Here is a 12,417-nt window from a genome sequence, read left to right as displayed (position 1 = left end):
GTGTTAAACACCATCAGGTTCTCATCCACCCATTTGCTGAGCCTGTCCAGATCAGCCTGGATCACCCGGCTGTCTTCTGGTGTGGATGCTTTGCTCCAAAGTTTGGTGTCATCGGTGAATTTGGCCAGTCCACTTCTGACTCCAGTGTCGACATCATTAATGAAGATGTTGAACAATATGGGTCCAGAGCCTTGGGGGACTGCACTGGTCACAGGACACCATGACAATTGACTTCCATCAATTACTACCCTCTGGGTCCGACCATAGAGCCAATTTCCCAGCCAGCAGATTGTGGTGGACCCAAGGCCACAATTGGCCAGTTTTGCCGAGACGTGATCATGGGATACCAGATCGAAGGCTTTTTTTTTTGAAGTGAAGATATATGACATCAATCTTTTCTCCCTTGTCCAGGTGATAGGCCACCTGGTCGTAGAAGGAAAAGGGGTTGATCAAGCAAGACCTACCCACAACAAACCCATGCTGACTATCCCTCAGGATGTTGGCGTCAGACAGTCCATTAAGGATGGCCTCTTTAATAAACTTTTCTAAGATCTTCCCCAGGATAGAAGTCAGGCTGATGGGCCTATAGTTAGCCGGATCTACTTTCTTCCCTTTCTTGAAGAAAGACACCACACTGGCCTTCTTCCAGTCTTTGGGCACTACGCCAGAGCGCCAAGAGTTTTCAAAGATCCGTGCCAGAGGCTGGGCTATGATGCTCGCCAGCTCCTTGAGTACCCTGGGGTGTAGATTGCCAGGGCTGGCTGACTTGAAGGTATCCAGCTTCTCAAGGTGTTCCTTCACGAGGTCAGCATTAATGGAGGGCAGGGGATCTCCCTCACCGGGACCTCCCTGTCTCGTAGCAGGCATGGACATCCCATGGGACTGATGAAAGACCGACACAAATTACCCATTTAATAGGTTGGCTTTTTCCTGGGCGTCAGTTGCCCCATCTGGTTCAGCGGAGGTCCAGTGTTGCCCTTGCTTTTCTTCCGGCTCCCCACATATCTGAAAAAGGACTTTTTATTGTCATTGATGCTCAAAGCTAGTTGGAGTTCAGTTGCAGCCTTGGCTTTCCTGCTTTGTTCCCTGCAGAACCGGACCAGTGCAGAATATTCCTCCTTGGAGGTGAATCCCATCCTTTGGCCTTTGTAGGCCTTTCTTTTTAGCCTCAGGAGGTCTGCTAGGTCCCTGGAGAGCCAGGTGGGCTGCTGTGCCCTCTTGCTGCATTTCCTCTGAGATGGAATAGACTTAGCTTGTGCATTGAGGCTCACTCCCTTGAGGAACAACCACTCTTCTTGAACTCTCCTCTCCCTAGGGTCGTGGTCCCTTAGGGCCTGACGGACAAGCCTCCTGAGCTTGTTAAAGTTGGCTTTCCTGAAGTCAAGGACTTCCGTGTTGCTCACGGACTTGCCAGCTTTATGGCGGATGGTGAAGGTGATCAGATGTGTTCTGCCCACCCCTCTCATCCCCCATGTAGCCTGCAGCTCCCTTCACAGTGCTCCCATCCCAAGCAACCAGCACTGTTTTCCTGCCCCCACATGCCCCATGCCTGCCAACAGCCCTTACCCAGCCTCAGTTCACACAGCTTCCCAGCGGGGCTACTTCTGTTGCTGCAGCTGCCTAGATGCTACTTGGCTACCCCCGCCTCCAGTGGCTTCACCCCCTCCTCCTCCTGCCCCTGTTGCACCATTCCAGGCAGGGAGAAGCTGCAACTAGGTGGCTTCTTCCCCAGCACACAGAGCTCCAGCTTCAGCTTCTAGCCATCTTCCACCCACTCGGCCTCCTCATTTAGCTGGGTGGGTGGAGTGAGTGGAAGGCAGTTGGCAGCTGAAGCTAGAACCCCGCAAGCTGGAGCAGGAACTGCCCAGCTGCAGCCTCCCCCCTGCCATGCAGCACAGCAGGGGCAGGAGGAAGAGTAGCTGCTGGAAGCAGGGGGAGCTAAGCAGTACCTGGGCAGCTGCAGCAGGAGCAGCTCCACTGGGAAGTTGTGCATGCTGGTTGGGGTCAGAGCCAGGGCAGTGCCGTCAGCAGGCACAGGGCAGGTGAGATCGAAGACTGCCCTGGGCAGGAGCAGGCAGAGCTTGGCCTCATGCAGAGTGTCTCTGGAGGCAGCCATTGGGCTGGATCAGTTGGCAGGCCTTATCCAGCCCCTTGTTATTCTAAAACAATTTTAAAAGATCATTTTTAAACTGTTGTTATAGTTCTGCTCCTAGATTCTAACCTTACAAAGAACTGTATGTGTGCCTACCTTTGTGTACAGGTACATGCATTTGTCAGATTGGCCTCTTATTGAATATCAATAAAATCTTTATTTTGAGGATACATGTTTTTGTATCCTCAAAATATCCAATGAGATATTGCTTAATTTTTTCATATATGGAAAATCTCTTTAGAATTATGTAATGCTCCTTACTTGCCTATACCCTGAGTCAGTTTACGTGGAAAAATATATGTAGAGGTTAATTGATTTTTGTTTATCGTTTTAAATTTTTTTAATTTACTATATTGCACTGCTTTTTCTCGTTTAGTTGTGTGTAGATCTTATTGCAGTCTTGGAAAAATATCATAAAGTAATTAGTTTTAATGTATAGAACACAGTTTTGACCTGAAAGATCCAAGTGAATATTTTCTCATCACTTCTGAGTACGTTTTTTATGATTTACTTGGTAAATATTTCACAGCCGAAGAAAGAACTAAGCTGGGATGACTTGAATATGCATTAGTCCCATGCTTACATCAGCACTAACGTCACAGTTTTTTAAATAAATGCATTTTAAGTGTTTGAATGTGACATCTTTTGCAATACATCTGTTATATCAGTATGTTTAAAAACAATATTAGTTGCATATTTTCAGGTACTTTGGCCCTGCTTCATTTAAGTCTGAATATTAGGTTTCTCAAAAAGGTATAAGAATGACTTTCTTCCAAGTCACAGACAGAAAATGCCTCAGGGCACTGTTCTTTCCTTTTTTCCAAATCAAAATTCATAAAAAGACACACAACTTTCCTATGTTATTTCTTACACCAAAAAACTGAGAATAGGTTTCAAAGTGTCACTATAAAGCATTTCTTATAGTGGGAATAGGAAACACTTCAATATTTAATGATGCATAAAAGTTTCCATTTGAGCTCTCAGTTGCTTGTAATTGAAATTTTCCAGGCTTGGTTTGTTTCTTGAAAATGATAATTTTTTTTAAGATGACATAGGTGTGTATGTGGCAGGGGTGGGGGGAGCATGGTTTCTCTACAGTATCGGGGGAGGAAGCAATAGTTTGCCATTGTATGTGTAATGTAAATATAATCATATGTGTGTGTGCACAGAAATGCAGGCACACAAGTTGAGTGCCATTATGATGCTCACTTTAAAAACACAGGAGTGTCTCGATCTAAATAGCTGTTTCCTAAACTAAACTGTCCACAATGGCAATTTTTTTTTTTTGTTAAAACAGTATTGTTCACTTAAAGTCTTTCGTTTCAGTGACTTAACAGTAATTTAGGTACCATGTTTGCATTGATGCTTTTTGCTGTTCTGTCATTTTGTTCACTTTTTCCTATTTTTAAAAGTGGTTTTTCTCCCTTCTTACTGTGTAAAAGTCCCAAATGGAAATACATGTGATGAATGGCAAAGCTAATATAAAATAGTACAGTTGGGTGGTGCCACAGCAGTGTTTGCATTTTCCCTTTGCATCTCTCTTGTTAAAAAATAATTGGTATAAATTTGAATGTACAGTCAATGGAATGTAAGGTGCCTAAAATCATGTTAATGTAGCAACTGTGACTAGAATATATGTTAAATTATATTGACAGTGGTATTCTCAGTAGTCAGACGTAACTGTGTGCAACCTGATCAAGTTCATAGTGATCTCCTTGACATTTTTAATATTTACTTTTGAGTTCATAAAGTCTTTCAATAGTCAATTATATAGTCGTCATCATATCTGCATGAATTTTCAGGTTGACTGTTTTAGGGCTGAGTACTCTCAGAACATGAGTTTGTAGTGACATTTTTGTATTAAGGAGAAAAAGATGTTATTTTTTAAAAATATCTCAGAAAATGTCTCTTAAGATTAAAGCTAATAACTAATACACATGTTCAATTTTCTTTAAGGCCTTATTGACTTTGAAGAATGCAATACGTCTACTGCAACTGAAGGTGAGTTGTTAATTTCTTAAGCTGCTACTAGATTTAAAAAAAAAAAAGTTGGAAAGTTATTTAGTAGTAGTCTTAAAACATTTTTTATTAAAAATTGGCATTCAAGAAAATGTCCAGGACCACTTCTTGACAGAATGTTTATAAAATTGTTAAAAGATCAAAATGTTTTTCATAAACAGCTGTACTTCCATTTACAACCATTTGGTTTGTCATTTCCAGTCTGGTGCTCTATATCTAGAAGACCAGACATTAGCAATTGACTGGATAATTTACAAGTGGCAAGCTAAACCCTGGTTTGCACTTAAAGTTTTGGAATATACATCTATATTGTTTATGCCAGCACATATTCTAGTATAGACAAATTTGTAGGCAAAGTACTTTGTCAGTATATAGTTAATTTTCTTCAGGCTATAAACTACAATTGCATATGTGTGTCTTTACTCCTTTTGGGAGCATGGGTTGCCAGTATAATAGCCATTGTGGGAAGAGATTTTTAAGTGCAGGCAACTCTGAGTTGCCCAAATTACAGTTGAGGGACCTCCAAATATTTAGACAGTGGAATAAATGCATGCTTTTGAGAACTAGTGTCATACCCCAATAGTAATTCCTTGTGGACTTAAGAGTGTTTTCTGAAATGAAAAATATATAAATACAAATTTACACATTCATGAATTATTATTGTATCAAGGAAAAAAGAAGCCATCAATCTGCCTGCTATGATATAAATTTGTCCTGGCTTCCTGGAGTCCAGTTATCTAAGCAAAAATTTTCCCAGACTGCAGAAATTTCTCAGCTGCATCAATACCACCTAGTGTACTCTAAGCAAAAGGATCGTATCAATGAGCAAAACTGCTAGAAGAAATGTTGAATTACTATTCCAGATGCTCAGATTTTATATCAGGGTGGGTAAAATATGGCTCACAGGATGGATCTGGCCCATGGATGGTTTTTGTTCAGCCCATGGCAGGTCCTTTGGTCCCACCCAGCCCAGGCACAGAGAACAGCCTGGGCTGGGATGGGATGGTGCTAGACATGCCAACCAAGAGAGCGGAGGCAGCTGCTGGCTTTGAGCCGTAGCCCCGGCACCAAGGTGGCCACTTCTACTCGCCTGCCCCAGCAATTGGAGGAAGCATTAGTGCCAGACGCGGGCTGGAGGGCGGGACCCCATGCCCAGTGCCTAATTGGCCCTGTAGCACAGCATCTCCACCGTGGCCCCTGGTGTGTGGCTGTCACCTGGCACTTGCTGCCCATGTGCCTAGCACAGCCCTGCCTGACTTGTGCTCTTCCTCCCCATAGCCCAGCTGCTGCTCCCCACTTTGGCAGTGGTTCTGCTGCCTCCTGAGCCCCAACCCACTGCCAGGCTTCTGTTTCCACTGCTTTTGTTGCCATCCTGGCTCTTTCCATCCATGCACGGGGGCTGCAAATGTTGCCTGCTTAGGTCTCTCTCCTGGCACTGTTCAGACTAATATTCAGTTCCACACAGTGCTGCAAGTCAGTGTATCCACAGAAAGAGCTGAGCCCCTGCTGGGTCTGGAGAGTTTCTGGGAACCGCATTTGTTCTGCTGGCTCTGGGGCCCTTCAGCTTCTGATGCTCTGTCCTGTCAGCCATAAAGCTGCTGCTTACTGTTTGGGCCCCAAGGGCTGCCTCTCCTTAGCCAGGAATCCCAGCCAGTTGCTCCCCACCTGAGCTGAGCTCAGAACAGAACCATGGCTGACTGCCCACACACCTCTGAGACAGGTACCAGTTCCGCGGCCAGGGACATGTAGGGAGTGGCATGTGGGCAGCGGACTGTGGCTCTGTTCTGCACTCAGCCAGGATGGGGCTGGGCTCCCCAGGTAAGCAGTGGCAGCCCACAGACCCCAAACAGTAAGCAGCGGCTTGGACCCACGTGGCCGGGCCAACAGGATCTGTCCCTTAAGGAGTTTTGCTGAGTTATTGCAAAGGGTGTCGAGGGTACTGACCCAGCCCACAACAGCTCACCAAAACTCCCTATGCCCCACCCCTGTAATATATAACTGTTTTACTGAAAGCACACTTTACTTCATCTAAGAGGTTATTTGGGAAAAAAGGAGTCAGAGCCATAGTGTTGAAGCTGTGTGTGCAGTTAGGCATCAGCTGGAATATTGTGTGCAGTTTTGGGCCCCACATTTTTAAAAGATAATAGAGAAACTGGAGAGGATACAGAGGCAAGCAGTGAAGATGCCATAGAAGTTGGAATGCAAGCCATATAAGAAACTGAGAGAGCTAGGTATGTTTAGTTTGAAGACAAGGAGATACAAGAATGAGGAGCATGTGATAGTAGTTGTCATATATTTGAAAGGCTGCCATAAAGAGAACAGCTGTTCTTGCTTGCTGTAGAGGGCAGGACATGAAGCAATAAGGCTGGAGAAGCATTTGTTTGGCGTGATACAGGAATAGCGTATCTTCCATTCATGTAGGGGTTTAAACTAATTGAGCCTTGAGTCCTTTCAATCCTGTGATTCTAAATGATCACTCCCATATTTTCTGTTTTCTGAAAAAATTAGTCAACTTCAGCAAAAATCTAGGAGAAGAGTAGACATGACATGAGTCTGAGAGGATCTGGGTTTGGCATTCACTTCCTAATGACGTTATGTAACTTATAACTTATGGTGTAAGATACAAAGCCAGTTTTACCATGCTAAATGTTATAATGAACAGACTTTAACTTTGAAATCATTTTCTTTTTATTACTTCCTTGTAAGCAGGCGTACTGGGCTTCACATTTACTTTGAAAATTAAATTTTTGCTTCATTCACGATCTATAGCCACATATTTGATATCTGCATGGACTAGAGGGTCTGTGGCATTGTTAAATGTTAATTCATTCTTTTCTGTGATCTTCTAAGGATAAACATTTCTTTCTGTAGGGGTAAAACCAAGGAAAAGAAAGCCTTTTGGTTTGTCAGGAATAATTAAGAAAGAAAAAGATGCAGAATCTGTGTAAGTATTTCAAACTTGGTGCATGTAGTTCCAGATGGAAATATGTAGCATAATTACCAAGAAAAATATTAATGTTGTGAATGAATATAAATTCTGTTAAAGGGACACTATTAACTTTACAGGTATTTTTTCTGAGAGACATTTTCCTTCTCCTAGATGCACATAAGAGTGTTATAACTAAAAGACATTAGTGGTGGGAGAGACCATTAAATTGGCTTGGTGTGGTCTGTTTGTTTTTTAATGCATGTACTTTATCTGTTTAATTCTCTTCTCTGTTTAGGAAGCTAGGCCTCAGTTCCATAAACACTTCGGTTCATAGCTGACTTGGCTCATGTGGGTAATTTCACTTGGGTACCGGGCACGCACAAAAAATACTTTGTGCCCAAGTATTTAGAGGAACAGGGCTTTAGTTCTCCTCTTCCTGAAAATGAAGTTACAAATGACAAGAAGAGTATAGGATAACTCTTAAGTATATTTTTCAGATTTTTTTTTAAAAACAACAGGAATTAAATTGGATCAGAAATTAATTATGCTCTAAAATGAGTTTTCAAAACATCTTCTTTAAAAAAGATCAGACTGGTGGTATTTTGGGTTTTTTTTTTAAAGTATTAAGTAATTTTGACTTGTTTTCTTTACAGCTTCTAGAAGTTTCCTCCCCCCTCCCCCAAGAACTTATAGTTTAATAGAGATACAACAATTTAAATATGTTTTCAAATAAGAGGGTCAGCAAGTCTTTTTAATCTTAGAATATTTGGTTACTTTATTTTTCAATAACAGTCTGCCAATAATTAATGATTTAAGCATTATTTACTTATACCAAACAAAGATGCTTTTATGATTTTCCTTTCGTCCTTTTGATTTTAGCAGTGGTAAGTCTCTGGACCACACTTGCTTCTCTCTTTATACTGTTACCTTGGGACTCTTTGATAGATTTTACTAAATAATTTTCCCTAAAGGTGTTTTGTTATCTAAGAATTAATCCTTCTCTCTAAGGAACATTACACAAGTTCATTACATCAGTCTAACCTGGAATTGATCTCAATTGAGCCATACCTCCAACGTCTATCTTAAGTTGCTTGCATCATTTTAGACGAGTCTGTTTGTGCTGGACTTCTGTTTAGTTACAGGCTTAGATCGATCTACATTCACTTAGATGGGTTTAAGAGTTCCCTAAACGTTCGACTCCTTTTCCCCACAAAGTATGCTGGGGAGAAGAGATGAAAATGTATGTACTGAGATTCTTGTCAGTAAGATTCTACTTTATTGTAAATAATAAGTTTTTCCAGATCTGTATAACTAAAAATAATAATTGTAGAAGTATTTAAAATTGATACTTGAGGAATATTTAGAAGACATTGGAATAGTAAAACATTTGCTCTGAACTTATGAGCAAAAACAAAACAACCCTTAAAACAGAAGTTAATCAAATCCTAAAGACTAACATTTTTTGAGAGGTCAAATAAATTAAAAGCTATGTTAGGACATTTATCTTTTGTTTTTTATCATATACTTTTATAGAAAGTAGAACTTCATATTTCATGTAGGTCTGCTGTTCCTGAATTTTTTGCCAACAAAATTATTTTGCTCTCCATTCTTTTTACCACTCAAGGTAACCCCTTGTTTTGTGTTGTTCCACTGTTCCCTTATTTGCAAGCTATGAGCCTTCTTCCTATCAAAAACTTAATTCCTTATAGAGCAGTAAACTTTTATCTGGTGAGTGGGAAGCTCTCAAGGAAAATGAAAAACTCTTGGTATTGTATTCAGGGACTAGAAAGCCTCCAAGTCAACTGTGATGAGTTGGATCTCTGATAAAATCATGTTTTTGCTGAATTTTACTGAAAGAAAGAAAGTCCTTTTGGCAGTGACAGATGAAACATGGGCTTCTATGAACGCACTCCTTGCATATCTACATGCTTATCCTTGTTAATTTGGTACACTAGCATACGCTTTCTTTGAGCAAAAGTTTTTATTCAACGTATAAGTTGTTATATCTTCGTTTTGTTAGGATTAATTGTATACTACATAACAGTGAAGCGATAACATCTGAAAATGTAAATTGCTCTACTACAACTGCTCTAAAATCAGGATTTTTTGTGCAGTTGTCATTTGTCTCATCCTACTCTGTAGGTAGTAGAAATAGGATGTTGGGGTTTTTTTGTGAAAAATTTTCAGAAAAATATTAGTCCTTAGAAATTTAAATTAGAAATTCCTTTGGCCACTTACTTAGCCATAGTTATTTTAATCACCCCACGTCTGTTCCCTTCCTGTCAGGCTCTTGCTTATTGATGGATATGGGAGTTGGTTTTCCAGGGAAGACTTGAATCAGGAATTTCTGACTTATTTGTAGTCTTCAATTTTGAGTACTTTTTCAAAATTCTTAACTGTCTTGCTTTCTCCAGTTTAAAATAAAGCTTTTGCAAGGAAGGGGGAAGTAGTTAACGAATAGGTTCACATTACAGCAGTAAGCCCACTGCCTGCTAATTTGCTTCGTTGATAAGGGTAAGTATGAATAAGCAATCCCAGGGATTTGATATCTCTTTGGCCTCATCGGAATTAACTGCTGAAGACTTCACAATTCCTGTCAATTTAAGGAGCCTGTAGAGAAAACTGAGATGACTTACAGAGCATTCAGTCCTTTTAAACCCTGTTTTTCCCTCTATCCTGTTGGCATCTGTGGTTTCTGTGAAGACTGGAATGCTATAATTTTTAACATTTGAATATGCCTGAAAAGTAGTAGATTTTAAGGTCAAAGGAGCTGTTGTGGTCATCTAGTCTGACTTTTTACATAATATAGGGGGTAGATTTTTTTACAAGTTGTTCCTGCATCAACCATAACTTTAAGGTTAAGGTAAAATTCATCTTTTAGAAAGGAATGAATTATTGAGGTCTTTCTGTTTTATGATGGAGAAGCCATAACTTTTCTGGATAAGTTGTTCCAACAGTGCCATCGTTCTTCTGGTTAGGGGTGGGAAAAGCTTTGGTTATAATTTGAATTTATTTAGTTCAAATTGTCTGGGTCTTGTATGACCTCTCTGACTTTTCTTGCTAGTTGAAGTAGTTCTGTAATACTAGAAATTCAGAAGTCTTTTGCCTGCATAGGAACTTACTGATCAGGATTTAGTAACCTCTCAACTTCTTTTGTTAACTTTACGAGAGAGAGCTTCTTTATTCTTCTAATGTAAAACAGGCAATCCAGACCTCGGGTAATTCCTTTAGCTCTTTTCTTGAACCCTCGTCTTTATTTCAGTGTTTTGTTTTTTTTAAGTGTGCACACAACAACTTGGAGAATTTCAAATTTCATCTGTGTACTATATACAACATTGATTTTCAGCATACTATGAAATTATTTTTTTTCTAGTATGCTTCTGGTACTTCCCTTAAGATCTTTCGTTTTTCATGGATTTGTCCCAGTGATTCTCAACCACTGTGTCTTGAGAGCCTCTCAAGGGTGATGCAGGGTGCCACGCAGAGTTAGCACTGTTAGGTATGCCAGTATGATTCATAAGATAAAAGACAGAGATTTCAAATAGATTTCATAGTATTAAAAACATTCTGGAACCTCCTGTGGTCTTTCTGAGTTATTTGTAACTAGGAATTGCTCTTCATCTATAGTAAAAAAAAAATGAGTGAAAATTTAAGAACTGACATTTTCTGAGGGGTGCCTTGAGTCTGAAAAAGTTGAGAATCGCTGATCTACCACTTAGTCTTGTTTTTATACTTTGTATACCTTTTAGTACTAGATGTTATAAACCCATTCCCTTGGTTCTGGGGCACAGCAAAGAAACCTAGTGAGCCTTCACTTACAATTTCTGTTTAAAATACATTTTCCTTGCTAGCATGTGTGACGGGCACGCTTGAGGCCAGACCTCATGCTGGCCTGCCCACCTGTCTCTGGGCTAACTGCCCACCTCACTTTGCTGCCACGCCTTGTTGTTTCTTCATTAGTTCTAAATAGGCAGGAAGCTGCTCATTCTCACCCCAGTGCCAGGGGGCATTATCTGTGGCTCTGTTCTGCGGCTCTGTTCCTCCCCTACATCACAGCCCAAGCCTCGCAGTTGGCATCCACCAGTGGTTTGCACTGGGTCTCTTTCCTAAAATATACATGCAAACAGACGAACAAATACCTACTGGGCTCCAAGCCCTCGGCCCCCTCACTGGGGCTCCACACTGGAGTCTTCCACCCTTTGGGGCTCAGGTGACCACAGCCCTGCTTGGCCCTAGGGTCTTATATCCCCACAGCGCCCCCTCATTTGGGCTTCGCACACTGCCACCCTGTCCAGCTCAGGTGGCCCTAGCCCTGCCTGGCCCCCCCATCAGGGTCCTTGCAGCCACAGGACTCATAAAGAGCCTGGGCACTGCTCTAGGTTCCTCTGCTGACCTGGGCCCTGCCTCAGGACTCCCATGAGCCTGGGCTCCCCCTGAACCGGTTGAACCCACCAGGGATGTGGGAGCTGGAGTTATGGTGCCTTGACCTGCCTTTCATTGAGGTGATAACTAGCCTGGTATTTCCTGGGGGCTCCTACCCCACTGGGAATGCCACCAGACCACCCACTCCTGGCAGGGTGCAGTTTTAGGTTGTACCCAGAACCAAGAGCCTCCTGTCCATCCCCATAAGCTCTTGCCCTTACCTCTTGGGTTGTTTCTGCTGCAGCTCAGCTAGGCAATGTTTCTGTCTGGGCTGGCAACAGCAAACTGCAGCCTTTATATACCTAGTGTTTCCAAAATGGCTGCCCTCATCAGGCACCTGATAGCTGCCTGCCTCTGCCCTTAAAATGGCAGGCACCCAAAGGTGACCTGCTACAGCATGTTTGCTAGCAGCTTAGCTGGGACAGAAGGGGAAGGTAAAAAGTGAGTGAATTGAAACTGTCATAGACCCTTTGTGTTCAGGTGTTCTTTCTTTGTTTTTTTCCTTTTTTTTAAGGAAGGACATAATCCTTTTTCTCATTCTAAGTTTCTTCTAAGATGGTATTAAAATTCGATAATGCATCAGGCTAGGGACAGAAGTTGCACATAAACCTGTTTAAGTGATCAGAACCTGTTTTTAACCTGTAACAGAACATAAGTTCAATGTACAAAAACCAGTTTCAAAATGGCCAAAACCAGTTTGAGATAAACCTGGTTAAATGTAGTATCAGACTTAACTGATTGAGCTCAAACCTATTTCATAGATTTCATAGACATTAGGGCTGGAAGGGACCTCGGGAGATCATTGAGTCCAGCCCCCTGCCCAAAGGGCAGGAAGTCAGCTGTGGTCATAGGATCCCAGCAAGATAAGCATCCAATTTACTCTTGAAGGTGTTCA

The 12,417-nt window shown here is 41.7% G+C and overlaps 1 protein-coding gene across 2 annotated transcripts in view; it reads left to right on the top strand.

Moving 5' to 3' along the window:
- Positions 1–12,417, top strand: part of FCHO2 (FCH domain only 2) — a 126,402-nt gene that overhangs the window by 62,791 nt on the left and 51,194 nt on the right. For both annotated transcript variants that reach the window (XM_019532269.1, XM_019532268.1), the window contains exons 8-9: positions 4,109–4,153; positions 7,043–7,115. In XM_019532269.1, coding sequence (XP_019387814.1) covers positions 4,109–4,153; positions 7,043–7,115 — 118 coding nt within the window. The remainder of the gene's footprint in view (positions 1–4,108; positions 4,154–7,042; positions 7,116–12,417) is intronic.

Source organism: Crocodylus porosus, unplaced genomic scaffold (assembly GCF_001723895.1).
Source record: "Crocodylus porosus isolate Cpor-Errol unplaced genomic scaffold, CroPor_comp1, whole genome shotgun sequence".
NCBI classification, from domain to species: Eukaryota; Metazoa; Chordata; order Crocodylia; family Crocodylidae; genus Crocodylus; species Crocodylus porosus.
This window is presented reverse-complemented; position numbering and strand designations above follow the sequence as displayed.